General features: G+C 38.7%; 1 protein-coding gene across 1 annotated transcript in view; it reads right to left on the bottom strand.

Moving 5' to 3' along the window:
• Positions 1 to 16,040, bottom strand: part of LOC132377787 (voltage-dependent L-type calcium channel subunit alpha-1D-like) — a 348,931-nt gene extending 332,891 nt beyond the window's left edge. The window contains exons 1-3 of the mRNA XM_059944141.1: positions 15,696 to 16,040; positions 14,677 to 14,986; positions 12,383 to 12,488 (exon numbers count right to left, since the gene is read on the bottom strand). Of these exons, the coding sequence (XP_059800124.1) occupies positions 12,383 to 12,488; positions 14,677 to 14,986; positions 15,696 to 15,723 (444 nt within the window). The 5' untranslated portion in view covers positions 15,724 to 16,040. The remainder of the gene's footprint in view (positions 1 to 12,382; positions 12,489 to 14,676; positions 14,987 to 15,695) is intronic.
• Positions 16,041 to 21,554: the final 5,514 nt, after the last annotated feature.

Below are 21,554 nucleotides of genomic sequence, written 5' to 3'. Positions count from 1 at the left end.
GAGATCCTGCTTTCTCTGGTGGACAGAGCATAGGTATTCCACGTCTCCCAGTCTGCGTCGGGTCTCACCAATATATAGAAGGCCGCACCAGAAGCACCAGACACAGTACTGTATATCACACCAGCCGACTCACAGGTGAAGTGTCGCCTCACCTGGAAGGACTGTCTGGGGCCCTGAATGGTGGTGAGGGAGGAACTGTAAGGGCAGGTGTAGCACTTGTTCTGCTTACAAGGGTAAGTGCATGGAGATTAGTTTACATGAAACACATCATTAGAAATTCAAGTACAAAATAAGGGAGACATTTTAAAGAAGTAATCTAAGAAAAGGAGATAAATATGATAATGACAAACAATGAGAGGGCAACTTAACTGAAGCTGGAAAATTCAATGTTCATTCCAGAAGGGTGCAAAGTTCCCAGGCAGAAGATGTAATTCCTCAAGTTTACAATGGGCCTCACTGTAGCAGGCTATGGACAGATGGGTTGGAATAGTGCTATTGGAATAGAATTAAAGTACCATGCAACAGGAAGCTAAGGACTGAGTGCAGCAGCTCAACAAAGCAATGACCTAAACCACACTTGGCTTCTCCAATGTACAGGAAGCCAGTCAGCTAGTCCTGACCTAAAGTTAAGGCACTTGATCTGAAATGCAGCTGATTGTTCTCTTCAGAGTGCCTTTGTTCTGATGTTAAGGGTCAACACTGAGTCCAGTGGCAGAGTAGGAGCTATGACAGCATTTGACTTACAGGTTACCTTAGTTTTCCACACATTGCAAATTTTGCACCGAAGTCAAAGTCAAAACTGAGTTTGTCATATGCACAAGTATGTGTCTACACAGGTGTAGTCAAACATAGAACAGTACAGCACAGGAACAAGACCTTTGGCTCACAGTGTTGTGCTGAACCTAATAAATTAGCAAACCAATGGCCAACTAAACTAATACCTTCTGGCTACACAATGTTCATAACCCTCCATTTATTCACATTCATGTGCCTATCTAAACACCTTCTAAAAATCCTAAATGTATCTGCCTCTACCACCACATGCAGGCAACACATTCCAGGCACCCACCACCCTGGGTAAAAAAAACCTGCCTCTAACAGCTCCTTTAAAATTGACTTTAATGTATGCTCTCTGGTATTAGACATTTCAACCCCAGGAAAAAAACTGCTGTTTATCTACTTCACCTATACCTCTGATAATCTTATAAACCTCTTATCAGATCTCCTCTCAGACTCTACCACTCCAGAGAAAACAACCTATATTTGTCTAATCTCCCAATCTGTCCTCTGATTCAGGCAGCATCCTGGTAAATCTCTTCTGCACACTCTCCAAAACCTCAACATCCTTCCTATAATGGGGTGAGAGGAACTGTATGCAATACTCCAGATGCAACCTAACCAGAACGTCATAAAGCTGCAACCTAATTTCCTTACTTTTGAACTCAGTGGCTCAACTAATAAAGGCAAGCATGCCATATGCCTCTTAACCACCCTATCAACCCACAAAGCCACTTTCAGGGAGCCCCAAGATCCCCCTACTCATCAATGTTATAACAGGTCTTGTGCTTAACTGTATACCACCTCTTTATATTTGATCTACTAAAGTGCAACACTTCACATTTGGCTGAGTTAAGTCCATCTGCCATTTCTCTGCCTATATCTTCAACTGATCTATATCCCGCTGTATCATTTGTCATTCATCACGCTATCCACAACACCACCAATCTTAATATCATCTGCAAATTTACTAACCCACCCATTCACATTTTCATCCAGGTCATTTATATACATCAGAAACAGCAGAGATCCCAGTACAGATACCTCCAGAACACCACTAATCACAGACCACCGGCACAAATAAGTCCCTTTGCCCATCACTCTCTATCTTCTATGGGCAAAACAATTCTGAATCCAAAAGGCCAATTCACCATGGATCCCACACATCTGAATCTTCTGGATGAACCTTCCATTAGGGACTTTGTCAAATGCCTTACTATCCATGTAAACAATCAATCACCGTTGTCACCTTGTCAAAACACTTGATGACACGTGACACTTAGTGTGACACGACTTGCCCCACACTAAGTCATGCTGGCTCTCCCAAATTAGGCCATGGTTTTCTAAGTGCTGATAAATCCTGTCCCGAAACATTCTCTCCAGTAACTTCCCTACCACTAACGTGAGATTTGTCAGTCTATATTTTCCAGGATTATCTCTGGTTCCCTCTTAAACAATGGAGCAACATTAGCTACTCACCAGTCCCCCAGGACTCGAGAGGACACAATAATCAATCAAACTTGTCACCTTGGTTAAGGCCCCAGCAAACTCTTCATCTACCTCTCCCAATTACCTGGGGTATATCCCATCAGGCCCTGGGAACTTACCACCTTAATGCTCTTTAAGAAACCCAACATCACCTCCTTCACTTCAAAATGCCCTAGCACGTTAATACTCTTGGCAATGATTTCCCTGTCTTCCACATCATTCTCCTTGGTAAATGTGATTTGAAGGACTGCACCCACATCAAATGTTCTCTCCTTTATCCTTGAGTGGTCCCACCATCTCTCTAGTTATCCTCTTACTCCTGACAATGGAAAACTTATTTGTTGCAGCATAAGCACGATAAAAATATAAATTAAAGATAAATTATACACAATTTTTTTCCGGAAAGAGCACAATTAAAACAAAATCTTGGCCCATGGTAGTTTGTAACATTGCTATACTTATGTAGTTATTAAGGTTGAGTAGGTTGGTCAAGAACAGAATAGTTGAAGGGAAACACTGGTTCTTAAACCAGGTGGTGTGGAACTTCTGGCTTCTGTGTCTCCTGCCAAATAGTAGCTGCAAAAAGATGGTGTGACTTGGATGGAAGGAATCTTTCATGACAAGATGTTGCCTTCTTGAGGTAGCACCTTGTTACACTACCAATGATGGGGAGAAATGTGCTCATGATATATCGGGACAAGAGCACTACATTCTGAAGCTTCCTACATCCCTGCAGATTCAAACTATCAGACTATAATGCAACCAGATAGGATACTTTCAATATTACATCTGTAGAAGTTTGTTCGGGTTCGATGATATGTTGAACCTCCTTAACCTTTTAAGAAAGATGCCAGTACACTTTTCTTGTGATTGCAGCTACACAATATGCAAATACCCAAGTATTTAAAGCTGCTGATCCTCTCCACAACTGCTCCCCCAATGTAGAGTGGTGCATGTCTGCTCTCCTTTCTAAAAAAAATGCTCAAGACATGGACAATGATTTGTTGAAATATTAAACAGAGTCACTGATCAAGGAGAGTTCAATATGGCCCAATGATTGTTATATCCAGTCTAAAATGTGTTTGATAAACAACACCCTTTTCTGAAACAGTTCAACATAAAACTCTTCTATAATGCATGCGATTGCACTTTTCATTCCAACATAGCAGAAGCAAATCTTTTGAGACAAGCTTCTATTAATTTTATGAGTATTTTGCAGACTCAATTAAGAACCTGCATCTCGCTCTCTCCACCCTGTTCTCACCCAGGATTCATTAAATAGCCCAAGCATTAAATCATGCAGCAAATAAAGTACCTTCATCAGGCTGAGTAGAATTACAATTCTCTTGCCACATACAAACTCAATGCTAATCTACTTCCTGTTTCAGCTGCAAGATTTGCTCCCTCTGCAACTCAGTTGTGTTAAAATATAATGTGTACCTTAATTAATGAACTGAATATTATTATGATCAAAAACTTCAAAGATTTAACATTTCATTTGTTGGCTCAAATTTTCAATGAAGGAGTAATATTGGTGTTTTAATTCAATAAATTTCATGTTCATTTACTGTTTTCAAAAAGAAAGCCAATGCAAATGATTGTCCTATCCATAATTTCATCAACGTGCAGATGTCCTTCAGTTACTGTTGAAATTAAACTGTTGAAAAATATCCAATTATCATTAAAAACACTCACCAGTATTTACTTTGCCTCTATTACTCTGAAACTATCAATCTACAACTCAGTGGCCACTTTATTAGGTACCTTCTGAGTGTATGCATATGCATGGTCTTCTGTTGCCGTAGCACATCCACTTCAAGGTTTGACGTGTTAACCACTCAGAGGTGCATTTTGGCCCACCACTGTTTAATGCATGGTTATTTGAATTACTATTGCCTTCCTGTCAGCTTTAACCATTCGGACCATTCTCAAAGGTTCAAAGATTCACTTATTATTAAAATATAAAATTCTGAAACTCTTCAATTCTCCAGGTAGCCATGAAACCAAATAAGAAAAGAAAGGCTGCATGATCATCAAACCCCCAAATCCCACCTACCTACATAAAAAAACTAATAAAAATAGATCAGACACATCAACCCCCAAATTCCTCCTCCGACACAAAAAAATGAACAAAATGAATCAGGCACATTGGCCCACAAATCCCTCTTCCCACACACAAAAAAATGATATTGGGTGAAAAAAAAAGAATATAAAAGCTATAAGACTGAAACAGAAGTGTCTATAGTCCAAGTCCACATCCAAAAAAAAAACCTGGGAAACACTCTCTGGGTGCAGCAGCAGGCCTTCCGCTCAACCGATCAAAAGGCAAGCAGCTGGTGCTCACCCTTTGCACCCATTTTGATGCTCCAATCTCCCTTGTCGCTTTAATCAGCGAACAATGGAAGCATAATCAGTAAAATGGAGCCAAACATCAGCTTACACTCCATCCTCCAATCTGCTTATTAGTGCCCCTTATGCCAGTCAGGATGCACAAATGCTCACATTCGCCAAAAATCTGGGTAAGAAAAGCAACAAAGTATCTTCACACATTGCTAAAGCAATGCTTTTGAAATGAAAATAATGTATCATACCTACAGTCACCCAGTACAATCAAGAGTGAAATACAATCACCACCAATCAATAAACAAAACAAAAACAATGTTATTTATCCATTAAAGGAAGAAAATCATAAAAAGCATATCATTCATTCTTTCAAGCCTGTTTCACTATTCAACAGGATCATGACTAATCTCTATCTTAACTCCATCTATTATCCTTAGTTCCATAACCCATCAACAGTCTTGCCAGACAAAAAATGATAAAATGAGAACTAACAGAGTATAATGGTATATAATGCAGCTACTGTGTTCTGGTAGTGTTGGGAATGTTTAGGGTGATAAATGGGGTACTAATCAAGCCAGCAGTTCTTTTTTCACCCCCTCAATGGTGTTGAGCTTCTTGAGTTTTTGAAACTTCACTCATCCAAGCAAATGAAGATATTTCATACACTTGTGCCATATAGATGGTAGAAAGGCTCTGAAGTGCAAGTCATTGCCCACAAGATATCCAGCCTTATGACTGTTGTTGTGGCCACTGTAGTTAAGCAGTTGATGTACTGGAGCTTCTGATTAATGATGATGGTGGGAAGTCAGCAATAATAATGCCATTGAATGTGAAAGGTAGGTGCTTATAGTCTCCTGTTCAAGAATATTGCCTCATTCTTTAGTGATGCAAATATTATATACCACTTCTCAGTATAGGCCTCAATCTTGACTCAGTCTTGCTACCTTCACAGTACCTTCTTTGCACAGAACCATTGTAATCTTTTCCCCTGAGGCCCACTGACCTCAGTTTACTAGAATTCGACAATGCCAATCTTGTTCAGATGCTTCTTTGATGTCATGGATGATCAATCCTACTTCACCATCGTGATAAGGTCTGGATATGAGTTATCGTATGGAAACCAAAACTGAGTGAGCAGGTGCCACTTGATAACAGTTGATTGAGAGCAGGCTGATTAAGCAGTCATTACGTTTCCCCTTATTTTTAGTAATGGAGGGCGATATTCTACAATGTTACAAATAAAGATTTAGAAGTTTTAATAAATCAGCGTACCCTGAACATTTTTTAGTTGGGATGGGAAAGAGAAAGCGGTCAAGATCATCATTGCAAATTGTCTCTTTTAACCTCTTTCCTCCTTCAGCACAGTCTCAGTCAATTGGAAAAGGCTGAAGCAACACTAGCTGAACCAGATACAGACAGATGAATTAACCTTACTCATTATATGGACTGGAGATAATTAAGAAATGTCCCCAAAGCCCCTTTTGTCAGCACCCATAGCTAACTCTGTATTTGTGAAGCATTCAGGAGCATTGTATCCTTCAAACAGACAGACAGACATACTTTATTGATCCCAAGGGAAATTGGGTTTCATTACAGCCGCACCAACCAAGAATATTGTAGAAATATAGTAATATAAAACCATAAATAATTAAATAATAATAGGGTAATCATGCCAAGTGGAAATAAGTCCAGGACTAGACTATTGGCTCAGGGTGTCTGACACTCCTAGGGAGGAGTTGTAAAGTTTGATGGCCACAGGCAGGAATGACTTCCTATGATGCTCAGTGTTACATCTCGGTGGAATGAGCCTCTGGCTGAATGTACTCCTGTGCCTAACCAGTACATTATGGAGTGGATGGGTCATTGTCCAAGATGGCATGCAACTTGGACAGCATCCTCTTTTCAGACACCACCGTCAGAGAGTCCAGTTCCACCCCAACAACATCACTGGCCTTACAAATGAGTTTGTTGGTTCTGTTGGTGTCTGCTACCCTCAGCCTGCTGCCCCAGTACACAACAGCAAACATGGTAGCACTGGCCACCACAGACTCGTAGAACATCCTCAACATTGTCCGGCAGATGTTAAAGGACCTCAGTTTCCTCAGGAAATAGAGACGGCTCTGACCCTTCTTGTAGACAGCCTCAGTGTTCTTTGACTAGTCCAGTTTATTGTCAAACAACTTGGATCTGCATCCCATCACAAATCCTGCTTAATTTCTCTCCACACATCCCATCTCTGCAATTTAAATTATATTTAGTTTTTCATTCATCCAGTTCTTGTGAAGTAATACTGCCAGACCTGCTACGTTTGTCCAGTATTTCCTGTTTGAATTCCATATTGTCAGATTTGTAATCAATAACAGATTACAGTTACAAAAAAATGTGGCTCTGACATTCTAGAATTCTAGTATTCACCAGAATCCAGAAAGCTGAGGGGTGACCTAATTGAAACCTAACAAATGTTGAAAGGCCTCGATAGAGTGGATGTGGAGAAAGTGTTTTCTATGGTGGGTGAGTCTAGGAACAAAGGACACAGCCTCAGAATAGAGAGATGTCCTTTCACAACAGACATGAGGAGCAAGTGCTTTCGCCAGGGAGTGGTGAATCTGTGGAATTTGCTGCCACAGGTGGCTGTGGAAGCCAAATCTTTACTATTTAAGGCAGAGTTGTTAGATTCCTCACCAGTCAAGGCATGATGAGATACAGGCAAAGGCAAGAGGTTGGGGTTGAGAGGAAAAATATATCAGCCATGATGAAATGGCAGAGCAGACTCGATGGGTCAAATGTCCTAATTCTGCTCCTAATTATGGTCTTAATGGCAATAAACAAACATCTCTTTTTATAGCACAACATATTAAATGTTCCAGATTTTTTGATAACTCCAGAAAGTGTGCAGGATCATGAGTTAATTAGGGGTTAAAAACTACAAATCAAGACCATCACTTCCAGCGCCAGTGCTACAGTGGTCCAGGTGAATAAAAAAATATGTAACCCAGGGGTCTGGTTTAACTCTCCTCCTGCATGCCCTTGTTATTGTTCTTCCTTGAACATGGAGAAAAGTGACAACAGAGGTCAGTTAACTTCTTTGAAATCATGGTCTCAGTATTTATCTTCATGTATTATGCTTCTTCAAACTTCACCAAGCACATAGCAATTTCTTTTGAATTCAAACCCCTCTATTAATTGACTTAATTGTTAACTCAACTATTTTATCATACAAATCTAAATGATATAGCAGGATACATTCAGAGCACTACAATCCACTTGTAGTTATTTTGTACATATAACTTATCCAGAGATTTATACTTCTGCTGATAACACTAAACTGTAATCACTAAATTCCTGATAATAATTTGCAAAATATCTTGATATTTATTTGAAGTCATAATAAAGAAACCCAGAGGAAATCCTGAACAAGAGAAATGTTTCCATTGCAGTATCTTCACAATTCAAATCTCAGCGCTTACAAGCAATAATCTGTGCTTAACTCTCCACAATTACTCAATAACTGTAAAGATGTACAAAGAAACTCAATGCCATTAAAATGAAAATGAAAGTATTTCTGTTGTTCAAGACTTCTATTGGTGTTAGATATATTCTATGAAAAATATATCATGTATAAATATAAAAAACAAAGAATGCAATGCCCATCAGTCTAATTAGATCCTATCTACATCCTGACAGTTTAATTTCAACAACAGATTAAAAAATACACCATTTCTATTTACATCATGAGCACAAATATCCACAACCTCTTCATTTTCTTTTAACACAAATTCTGATTGTTGGGCAAAAAAGAAATTTTGTGCCCATTGATGATATATCTATGAACAAAATTGGCACTTCATTTACTGAACCATACGCTCAAGAGAAAATTATTCACCACGTGATTAGAAATATTTTCTAACCATTAAAAATACTAATCTTTATCAAATTGTTCATTCCCTAATATATTCTTACTATCATTTGATAATAAAGGTAATACAAAAACATAAAAGATTCTGGACTCGTTTACATTTTATATAAACTCAGGTCTTATTCAGTACGCTCACAAACATTCCCATTAGAAAACAAAACACCAACACTGTGAACATTGCACCATTTGAATATTTTGAAACAGCTAATCTTGCTACCACATGCACATACACACCAAGGTCACCATAGCCTGATTTACTGGTTAGATTAATATGTGAATATATCAAAACATATATGCACTCAATTAATACAGCACAATATCAGATTTCAGTCTAAGCATCTTGTTCCAAAATATCTGAGAGAGGTAAAGAAGAAACACACTTATTTCATTAGGTAAATAACTGAAGATGAACTTTTTTGTACAACTCTTTATCACCTCCTAGCTCCTAACTTAGAAGTATCAAGAAATGAGAGAAGACGAGGGAAAGCAGAAGAAAACTGTCAATGTTACAATTCATGTGAGCTGCCAGGTTGGTCTGGTACAACAGATGAACATAAACACCCAGCTATGTTAATTAATTGGTTTGATCAGAGTATGAGGAAGGTCATTCCCAGTATCTACAACCAATAACCCTCAGTAACAAAATAATATCACTGGGAGGACAGGGGCAGAGCTTAACTTCTAAACCATGATAGAAAAGAATATTTTTATATCCACCAATCATAAGTTAAATAAGGTATCGTATAAAAGGGAAGAAGAGATTGTTCACATAATCCTAACCACCATGGAAAGGCCATTTTAAAATGCTTTCAAAGCCTTGAAAAGTACTTGCTGAAGAGCAGGAGGTTTACTGCCACTAGGAAATCATTAATTTCAAATGTCCTGGAATCTCCATCCTATCCTGAAAATTCACCTAACAGAAAAGAACTGTTGCTCTTGTTCCTGTACAAATAATTCAACTCTAACAGCTGTACAGCTATTTTACACCAATGATGTTCTGAAAAATAGTCACTGGCATGTTCATGTGGATACATTCTGAAAACCCTTCCTCTGCTGCTTCCAGACTGGCAAAAAGCATATTAGAGCAAACTTACAACCAAGAGTTGAAGTCAGTTCTGCACAAAATAGACTGAAAAATAAAAGTATGGATTTGAACAGTTGTTTGAAGTATCCAAACTAAGTTCATAACAGATTGTCATTTTTAACATCTGTGATGTTAACAAGTGCCAGGCACCAGAAACTTAACATCAGATAGTTCAGGAAGTTTGGTATGGGCCCCCAAATCCTAAGAACTTTCTACAGGGGCACAATTGAGAGCATCCTGACTGGCTGCATCACTGCCCGGTATGGTAACTGTACCTCCCTTAATCGTAGGACTCTGCAGAGAGTGGTACAGCCCAGCACATCTGTAGTTGTGAACTTCCCATGATTCAGGACATTTACAAAGACAAGTGTGAGAAAAAGGCCCAAAGGATCATTGGGGACCTGCGTCACCCCAACCACAATCTATTCCAGCTGCTACCATCCAGGAAAAGTACCACAGCATAAAAGCTCCGGGACAGCTTCTTCCACTTGGACATCAGACTGATTAACTCACATTTATTTATGCGTATTTCTATGTTACATTGACTGTTCTATTTATTATAAATTACTATGATTGCACAATACACATTTAGATGGAGATGTAATGTAAAGATTTTTACTCATGTATGTGAAGGATGCAAGAAATAAAGTCAATTCAATTCAATGAAGAAACCAACCAAATGAATACAGTGTCTCCAAGAACAAGTCAGTGACTGGGGCATCATGTGATGAATCACCAATTTAGCTCCCCAAAACCTTTCTACTATCTACAAGGCAAAAACAAAGACTGTGATGAAATACTGTATACTTGCCTAGATGAACACAACTCCAGCAACACAGGCGGCTCAGAAGTATCCAAGACAAAACAGCTATGATCACTACAACCAAACAATCAACTAAATATTCACATTTACTATCACTAAATACCATGGCTGGTAAGTGTTCACAACCAATTAAATTCACCACAGTCAATCACTAACTTTACTTCAACAATACTTCTGAAACTGATGGCTTCTGCAGCTAGGCAGCAGATGCTTGGGAACACCATTACTTGAAGTGTTTTCTCCAGGTCACATACCATCCCAAATGGAACTACACAAATTCCTGAACAACAAGATGATCGACTTTCACTGGAAAATTCACTGCAGTACAAAACACAAGTAAGGATGGGTAATAAAAGGTGGCATTGGCAGAAATCATCTCATCCCATAAATAAACTGAAGGCAATGCTTTCAGACTAATTACGAACAAAATCAAATTTAAAAGGCAACTTGAAATAATTGCCATGTCCTGTCGAAAAGCTTTCTGCACAAGCACAGTGCAATAGACGAAGCACTCCTTTGACAAAAAGCAGGAGCGATCTATTCTGGCTAATTACAGCCCAATCAGTTTTTTCTCAGTAATCAGCAAAGTGATGGAAATTGTCATTAACAGTATTTTCATACAGTACTTACTGACCAATGACCTACTCACCAATAGCCACTCTGGACCGCTCAGCTCCACATCTCATCTCTACCCTGGTCCGAGCATGGAATAAAGAGTTGAAATCTTCAAGTCAGTTTGATTGCCCTTAACATCAAGGCAGCACTTGACTGAGTGTGCATTCATGGTGCACTTGTTAAAACTGCATTCAATGGGCATCAAAAGGGAAAAAAAAAACACTCTAGAGGTAGAAATCATACTTCAATCGTTCCAACTTTAGCTATTATTGCAGGTGTTCTTTTCAACATAACCAAAGTCCAACCATCTTCAGCAAATTCAACAATAATTTTAGTCCCCTCAAAAGGGTGGAAACAGGAATATTCACTGATAAATGCACAACCTTCAAGTCCAGGACAAAGCAACCAGTACCAGATCAAGCACCCTGAACATTTATTCCTATTACCACCATTACACATTGACTGTAGTTACTCATCCAAGCTATTTGAACCACCACTTCAGTTAGAAATATATCATCAGTCCTTCATCAGTGCTCAATCAAAAGCTTATGAAACAACTTTTCCAACAATACTGTGCGAAAAACACAGCGACTTCAAAATAGTGCAGAAAGTCAAAGGCAATGGGAGATGGGTAATAAATACTGGCCTTGCCAATGATTTCAAAAATGAATAAAAATCTCATAAAAAATAAACTATTCAAACATCATGTATTTGGTGCCCCTTTGATATTAATTCTACAAATTGGACATTGATTACTACATTTCAGAAATAATATTCAGTGCTTAACTTTGAAATTCATTGTTCAACTTTAACAAAATATTTTGAATACACTAACCAGTTCAAAAGATGACCTTGTAAAGATCTGCTCAAACACAATGACACAAATTGCTGACACGATAGTTTCACTACAATTTACTGTGGATTTTCCCCAATTCCAAACACAGATTTAAACAAGATGTTTCTGTATTCAGGTGCAAGAAATTAATTTGCATCAATATTGAAAAGTATAACAATTTTTACTGCACAAATCTATAATACAGAACAAACAACTAAACTTTGTATTACATGCCCTTCTAACTTACCTAAGTTTTTCAGTACATGGAAAAATCACAGTATAAAAACCAAGCTTATCCTCAGCAGGCACAGTAATATAACTTTAAAATGTTCTTGATGATTGGATCTTATTTATAAATCAGTCTTCAATTCCACAAAGACCAGAAAGCAAAACACCTTTTTTGTGAAAATTAGGCAACTATATTAATCCTTCTTTAAAGAATGATCCTCATAATGCTTCTCAAAAAAATTAAATAGATGGAAGTAATTAGAAAACTCTTACCAGATCATGATTGGTTGAATTAGAGTCATCTTCAGGAAAAGGTATGTAAATAGCTAAGGCCACACAGTTGGCAAAAATAGCGATCAATATAAAGATATCAAATGGCCTGTATGTCCAGTTAAGGAAAATTTCTCTTAATAAGAATCTAAATACTTAACATATACCAAATGATACACATTCAGGTCTGACAGATAATCTATCTTTCAGTTACTATAATACTTTCATAGAAAACACATCACACTCTATATTAAGATTCTCCATTCTATTTGAAAAGCCATTAAGATAGTAATTTAATGAAAATTACTTCACGGAATATATATAAAGGAAACTAATCTTCAGTTAATTAAAATTAATAATAATTTATCATGAAACAATTGGACATTATTACAACAGCTAACAATTTTAGCAATTACATTCTTTATAATTTACAACAATAGAATATGCAACATTATCTGCCAGCTACATTTATAATTTAGTTATATTTATTGTTTTTAATTACTTTGCAGGGTAACATCTGAAAGTATGAGCTGTGACAACTTCTTTATATCTGCTATGCAGTTTCACAGCACTGTGTATTTCCATACTGAAATAGAATGATTGGTAGAGTGACATAACCAGGACAACTGCTTTTGGATTTTCTTTAATTTTGCATATGCTGCTGCCCGCAACTATTCTGAAGTTGATACCAAAAGTAACAGCAAGCACAATTAACTTGGACATCATGGCAACACACACAAACTGCTAGAGGAACTCAGCAGGCCAGCCAGCATCTATGGGAAAGAGTAAGCAGTTGACATTTTTGTCCAAGACCATTCATCAAGACAAGATTCTTGTCTTAACCTGGACATCATGTTGAAAATTTGTTAAAATCCATTTTATTTTGCAAAAGAAAACTAAACATTGTCAATTTATTATGAAAGTAAATATTTCTTTGATCAAGGTTGCATAGCTACTAAAAGCAAGGTCACGATAGTGACATTACTGCGGCATTTAGGATCATATTTTTGTGAGGTTCTGAAGGTCAAGTGACATTTAAATAGTATTTAACTGTGTTTTATTTACTTTAAATTAGGTTCTGTTTAGTTTGTTTTCGAATGCAATGTATACATCCAAAAGTTCTCTGATGCTTAAATCAATCAAGTGTGCTGTGGGTGTGGAGTCATGTTATATCAGATCAAGAAAGGACGACAGATTTCCTCATGATAATTCAGTGGTTCACCATTGGCAGGAGCTCCTGTTCTTTCATCTTAAATGCCAGATTATGAGTATAGGTAGGGTAAATGCACGCAGACTTTTTCCACTGAGATTGGGTGGGAGGACAACCACAGGTCATGAGTTAAGGGTGAAAGATGAAAAGTTTAAATGGAACATGAGGTGAAACTTCTTCACTCAGAGGGCTGTGAGAGCATGGAATGAGCAGCCAGCACACATGGAGCATGCAAGCTTAATTTCAACGTTTAAGTTTGCGTAGGTGCATGGATGGTAGGCTATGGTCCCACTGCTGGTCGTTGGAAGTAAACAGTTTAAATGGCTTGGCATGGACTAGATGGGCCAAAGGGCCTGCTTCTGTGATGTACTTTTCTATGACTCTAACCAAATTTAAATTCCAGAGCTAACATGGAGGGATTTGAATTTAAGTCTCCATCTTAATGTGCCAGACCTCTGTGTTAGAGTATGGTGCCACTAAGTTTCATATAAGTGATAGTTTGAAGCTTTAGTAAAAGTTAATTTGAAATGGTCAGACTGCTAATAAACATTTCAATGTCAGGAAAACCATAATAGCTAATTGTAACTGTGAATTAAGCTTGTCAAAAGATTTATTTTGTTAATACAGTATTGTAATTAGAAACACCAGTAATGACCATAAATGCAAAGTTTTAGTGATGCACCTTTGGTAGTATGTTTGAAGTCACCTTCAAATAAATAGGTCACTGTAATTATTCCCTGTGCAGGTGTAACTAGGCCCTATAGAAATACCACAAAGATCCCTTGTTGACTTCTGTTCACTTAATTTATATAGATTTTCCTTGTTTTAGATAGTATTATTTGTTATGGCTTGTGAAAATTGTTCTATTTTTCCTGGTTTCTCTTGTAAGTACTTCAGCTGAGATTCTAATCCTCAAATGTACAAAGTCTGATATTTGCTCGCATTCTATATGCAATATGCAAATCCTGCGATGACCTTGCAGGAACACAATCAAAAATTGAAACACGCAGCTAATAAATTTTCGCGGTGTTATATCAGAGACCTTGTGTACATCATTCGCGTGCTTTTGAGTAGAGGAAAAGGATACTTCCATTCTACTATACTAATACAGGCCCTTCTAATAGGATTGTTGAGATTTAAGCAGAAGAGGGCACGGGCTGGCCTGTTATTCGCGGTACTGCCTTGCTGTTTCTTGCTCTTGGCGAATTGCTGGCGTTTTCTTTGGGCTGCTGTGCTGCTGGGTTCCGTGGAGTTCATGGTTGCGGCAGCTTTAGCTTGCCTGGCCGCCTCGATCGCAGCTTGCCAGGATAATGGTGCTGGTCTTGATGGTTCGGAGTTTGATACGAGACCCGGTCCCTCGCTAGGTAATGCGAGTCTGTTGCTGACATAATTTACTCCTGTAATTGTATTTTTAAAATGTAATCAGAAATGAGAGGCCTTTCATGTTTAAAACACAAACTCTAAGAGATAGAATAGACTTAAAACTCTAAAAATTATACAGTGGACCTTTAAATCAACAGCAAACCTAACCGAGAAACCATCAGTTTGCAAGAGTCAAATTATTTAAATACATCAAAAACTGAATAACTATATCATCTTAACAGCTGTGATCATAACTAGGTTGCAGATACACTGTCAGCCGATTTCAGTGGGGTTTCATGCACTCTTTCAATCTGAAACAAACATTAAGTGTATTTATTTAAACAGAGGATTGCGTATGTATCTTTCTGCCACATTAACTGTCACACTGCATGCTTCAGTGATTGCATTTTATTTGATTTAACTGATGTCTGCAATTTCCAGCCGGTCAATATACTATATTTCATTCTCAAATATCTTTTATCTACATTTTCAAAGTTCTAAAACCCAAAATAGTGTTTACTGATGGACATATTATCATCTGCCGAACTCGTATAATGATGCTTAGTCAAATTTTGTTGACCCAAAATGATGAAACACTTTATTCCTCCGTTGTAACCAGGATGTTTCGTGAATCAAGAAAAAACCTCCGGTAAATGCCAGATGTATTAATTAAAACCTTAAGTCATTACACCTCTAGCATCCTTGATTGTGCGACTGTTATCACTCTATCCACAGGATATTTACCTTCGTATGGTTCTCTTAATTCATACATTCTCGCCGCCTTAATATGACATCAAAAAATGACTATAAGCGAAATGGCGAGATGGTGCTTCATCCCCCGACCCCCATGGTAGTGAAATAAGGCGTCTAGTTCGTTCCCCTTCGCTTTTCATCCAACATCGTTGTAACATCCGGGCCGCGACTGTGCTTCAGCTCACTGATTTCATCGCTCCCCCTGCTCCGTGCTCCCATATGGCGACTCCACTCGACACCTCCCTCGCCGTCTCCCGGAGCCCAGCCCCGCTGGCGCTCGCTCGCTCGCTCGCCTCGGGTGCCGCCGGCGTGACTGTCACACGGAGCGAGCCGCCCGCCGAACCCGTGCGCTCGAGCCCGAGCGCGAGCTCATTCACCGAGGGGGCGGGGGCGGGTGGGGTGGGGTGGGGGGGAGCCGGGGCGCGAGGTGAGGGCGGGGCGGGGGGGAGGGAGCACGTGCATCATTGTTTACATGGTGGATGGAGGCGCGCGGGGGAGGGGGGAGCGCGTTCTCGTCCCTGCCGAGCTCGCTCAGCACTGTCAAGCAGCCGGGTGGGGTGGGGGATTTGTCAACCGCCCCCGCCCCCGCCCCCGCCCCCGAGGAGGCAGGGAGCTGGCAACCAAAAATAACAGCTCACCCACCACTGATCACCAGGCGCTCAAACGATGGCCACGACGCACTGGCACCGAGGAGGATAGGTACCGTGAGAACCATCCCGGTGATACTTCATATAGAAGGTTGTGGGGAAATGGGGGAGGCTGTCATTCCTCAGAACTCATCCTCCCTACGGGAAATAATTCGTCTCGGTAGATTTTCATCATTGCCTGCCTGTTTCAGGAAAAGAAATAGGATGTATTCCTTGGGAAATGAAATTAGCATTTCAGGTGAAGGGTTCTTCAACGTTATTCAATTGGAACCATCGGGGAGACGAGTGTGCCATTGCCTTTCAGAAGGAAATCGTCACCTTTGATGTACCACCGAGGTCTGCTTTCGCAAGGGAACATTGATGCTTCCCCATCCACACAACACCTACATATTTGAAGATTAAATGAAAAGCTTCTAATGTCGTACTGTAGATTGAATGAACCCTTCCCTGCTGATGAAGGCTAATACAAATCCCATCCGCACCCAGCTTTTTCTGAATATCAGCAATAATGACTTATTGCGCTTTGGTTGCTTCAGCCTGGAAATACTGACTTTTACTGTGGTGTAGTTTGCAGTTCTGTGTGCAACTTTGTAAAGCCTAGTAAATTATCAAGTAATGATTCCATTGCAGAATATATATTCTCCATCTTTGAACGTCCTGACGGATGTCTAAAACCTTAAGTATAAATGTCTAAATTGGGTGTCTAGTTTGCTGAATGATGGCTTGAATCCACAGTGCATCATCATTCCCCACCCCCACAGCTCAACACATTCCAGTCTTTTTTTCCCTGGGATTCAACTGGGATGGCTGCCAGCACCACTTCCATTTGATCTTAATGACTTCTTGGCCAGCTCCCTGCCTGAGACTGCACAATATGTGTACACAGATTACCAGTCTAATATAAATGAACCCCAAGGCAACCTGTGATTGAGTTTTATCTTTGCAGGGCAAAGATGCTGATAGTATGCAATTTCTATTCCTTTGTTTTATTAGTTTTCAAATAACATCTTGGATTAGCTCTTTATCTCGTTGCTATTTCTGAGACCTTGCTGTGCACAATTTGCCTGCTACTTCGCCCTAAATAGTAGCTAGACTTCAAAGAACAGCTTACTTGTAAAGTGCTATGAGGCTGTTAAAACTTTTCATGTACATCTATACTTATAATGTAAGTTATTCTGTAGATTTAATCTATGACTAAACAAATAAAACATCTAGCCTTTAAAATTACTCCATTAATGATACTATCTAAAATAGCTTACCAATTACATCTAAAGTGCAAATTAATGTTTTTTCTACTTACCTACAGCTTATTATTTTAGGATTTCCTTGTATTAGGTTTGTCACTAGTTTAGATTTATGAAACCACATAACATTTTCCCCTGCCCTACCTGACTCCACTTTACCATGTGAACCTAAGCAAAAGGGTGTCCTCTAGTCTGAATCTTCTTTCTCACTCTCTTCCATCCACCCTGGTTTGTCCCTCTTGGTCAATAATTACCCCTTACTGAACAGTTGATTGTTAACATGTTTGTCAGACAATGCTGTATATAAATTGGCTGTATCATCTCATCCATTGCCATATAAGTTTTATTTGATTGCAACTTGGAGCATCTTAAGATCATGAAAATCTTTCTCTACCCTTTTACCCTTTTGATCATCCACTGCTATCTTCTGGTTTCCATAATTCACAGTATTATTTTGAAACAAGGATGGGATGAAAAGTTAATCTGTATACATGATTCAGTTCACTTCACTGCTAACCCACTTTTCATTTAAGGATTACAGTGCCTATTCACTTTAATGCCACAAGAGATTGGCTGGATAATAATCTTTTATCTGTGTATAATTCTTATTATGTAAAATTTATGTTGAGGAACAGTCATATCTTATTAGAACATAGTTATTGTTCACTTTTGTAAGATTCTATATCTGTTAGATATCACTGTCAAATGCTGTTAATCTCTTCAATTTCTTGAATCACCCACTACCTAATCTTGTAGGTAAAGGATATTGTAGCCTAACTTTGAGATAGTTACAATCCTTCTCTAGGCAAGTCATTACACTGTCAAGGAGATTCAAATGCTTTAACTGACCAAGTTTCTGCATTGTAAAAAGAATGTTGAATAGGGACTTCCACTGTTAATACTGTATCTACCACTACTTTCACCAGCCCACTGTATTAACACTACATAAAATTTCCACACCATTCTAGACCTCAACTACCAATTCCATTCTACTCACCCCTCATTCTACATTCTCCAAATGATCCAAGCTGCTGTTTACAAACCGATGTATTGCCCATGCTATTTGCCTTGCGATCAATTTGGATTTTACAATGCTTTTTGGTTTCTGCTGATGTGAGAATAGATTAGTGGTTTTACGCATTTGAAATAATGATCTTAAGATACAAATGTACATCCCACCATAGCAGCTAAGATTTCAAATAATTGCATTAAATAAAGTTGAAATAAAAAATATCAGTAGTGGTGAGCAAGGACTGTTAGCTTATTCCCCCAGGAATAGTGTGTGTGTGTGTGTGTGTGTGTGTGTGTGTGTGTGTGTGTGTGTGTGTGTGTGTGTGTGTGTGTGTGTGTGTGTGTGTGTGTGTGTGTGTGTGTGTGTGTGTGTGTGTGTGTGTGTGTGTGTGTGGCTTGAATTTCCAGCATATGCAGATTCTCTCTTGTTTGTGAGTAGCATTACACTGTTTACTTTTTAACTCATGGTGTTAATGCACCTTTATTTATTAATTTATTTGTGGTAATATTTCTTCTCGTGTTGTATGTGAGTTATATGTACAGTGTTATGCACCTTGGTCTGGAGGAATGTTGTTTGGCAGAATACATTTATACTGTTGAAATGACAATAAACTTAAACTTAAAATCAACAAATTTTTAACAAATTGCATCTGATTTGCTAACATTCTTTAGGGAAGATAAATTCCTATTTTTACCTATTCCAGACTATATTTGAATCTAGACCACAAGAGAATTATGACTGTCTCTTTTATGCTTTTTGAAATAACAAAACAAGCCACCCAGTTCAGGTGAAACAAAATATGGGGTATAGCACAATAAATGTTTAAATTGCGAACTTTATAACTTAAGACTTTCAAGCCAGCCTAATTTGGTACAGGATGAAGAAATCTATTAAGACGGGCATGATGTGTGGCAAATTAAATGACAAGGGGAAATAGAACATTGGGAAAGTAAGGAGCTGCATCCCAAAATATGCCTGCCATTCACTGGATTATCCAAAATGTATCTTAGAAGAATAAATAAAGACTTGCCAGCAATGTTACACTTGCAAGAAGGGAATTAAACATAAAGACAGGAGAGAAAAAATTAAGAAAGAATGAAATGAAGGATAGAACAAACAGCAAAGAGCAGAGAAACAAAGAGAATAAGAAAAGATTGATTTAACTTGTGACCTACTATGAATGATGTCATGACAGATCAATTAAATTAGAATATTCAAGTTGTACAGCATTGAAGACAGGCTCTTTGGCACAACTTATCTATGAGAACCAAGTTGCCTAATTGAGCTACTCCCATTTGCCTTTATTTGGCACATATTTCTCTATATCTTTTCTATTCATGTACCTGTCCAAATGTCTTTTAAACATTGTAATTGTGCCTCTGATACCACTTCTGTATACAGACCACCCTCTTTATGGAAAAATTGCTTCTCAATCCATGCTAAATCTTTCCCTTGTCATTTTATGCCTATGCCCTCTAGTTTTGGAACCTCTACCCTGAGGAAATGACTGCAACTTTTCAGCTTATCTATGCACGCATAATTTTACAAATCTCTGTAAGTCACTCCTCACCTTCAATGCTCTGGAGGAAAGAAGTCCTCATCTATCCAGCACCTCGTAACTTAAATCATAAGCCCCAATAACATCCTTGTAAACCTTTTTTGCTCTTTCTAGCTTACTGACATTCTCATTATAGCAGGGGGACCAGAAATTTACACAGTATTTAAAATATGGGCTTACCAATGTCATCTACAGCTGTAAAGTGACATCCTGACTGGTATATTCAATAGCCTGTACCATGAAAACAAGCTTACCAAATGTCTTCTTTACCATGCTGTCAAACTGTATCATTACTTTGAAAGAACAATGTAGCTCTGTCCCCTCGGTCTCTGTTCTAAACACTTCCAAGTGCCTTACCAATTACTGTGCAAGTTCTACCTTGGTTTGCCTTACTAAAATATTATACCGCACATTTATCTGAATTAAACTCCATCACCCATTTCTCAGCTCACTGGCCCAGTTGGCCAAGATCCTATTGTAACCTTGGATCACCTCCTTCACTGCCCATTGTACCACTAATTTTAGTGTCTTCTACAAGCTTGCTCACCATGTTACCTACTGTAAATTCTCAAGTTCATGTTTATTTTTATTCAGCCATGCACCTGTATACTGCCAATTGAAATAATGTTCCTCCAGACTTGGGTCCACAACACGGTACATATAACTCACGCACAATACAAAGTAATATTGCCACAAGTAAATTACAAATAGCAAAATATACTCCAGAAGATTAACATTTAGCATATGGTACATTTAAGACATAAGTTAAAACGTAAACAGTATAATACTACCGGTGCTTCATAAGTGATGAGTCCTCCGCGTTGTATCCAGAGATACCTGCCACATGACAGATGCACTGCCACCTGGCTGGTCGGAGGACACACCGCATGCCAATCAACATTTGGTCCCTCCCAACTAATCAATGCACACCTAAATTATTGGTCACCTTAATTGGATTATCTCGCCCAGCCCCATGCTATAAAAGGTGAGACTTCTCCCTGGCTCACTCTTTCTTACAGACCACCTCATTGAAGTTAAGTGCATTGATTTATGTTTCGGAAGGTCTATAGTTTGTCCAGGTAAGGGAGCAGCAGCTATCCAAGGTCAAGGGGGGATAGCTGATGTAGTGCTTTTCCTTTGTTCTTTGTTTGTGTAACTGTATCCTGTCCCCACACCGCTTCCTGTGTATTGTAGTTGCTTGTGTTGACCCGACTTCCCAATGTAAATAAATTCCTTGTTATTAAAACTGTGTGTGTCTAGGCCTCTACTGTTGAGACTCAAAGAACCAGTTATTTTCCATCACAACATTTGGCGCTGCAGAGCAGGGTCTCGTAGGTTTTGGCTGGACACAAGCACAGGGGATAATGTTCTGGAATAAGGGGAAGAAAG

The sequence above is a fragment of the Hypanus sabinus genome, chromosome 19 (genome assembly GCF_030144855.1).
Source record: "Hypanus sabinus isolate sHypSab1 chromosome 19, sHypSab1.hap1, whole genome shotgun sequence".
Taxonomy (NCBI): Eukaryota; Metazoa; Chordata; class Chondrichthyes; order Myliobatiformes; family Dasyatidae; genus Hypanus; species Hypanus sabinus.
The sequence above is the reverse complement of the archived record's forward strand: the minus strand, read 5'-3'. Positions and strand labels throughout refer to the sequence as shown.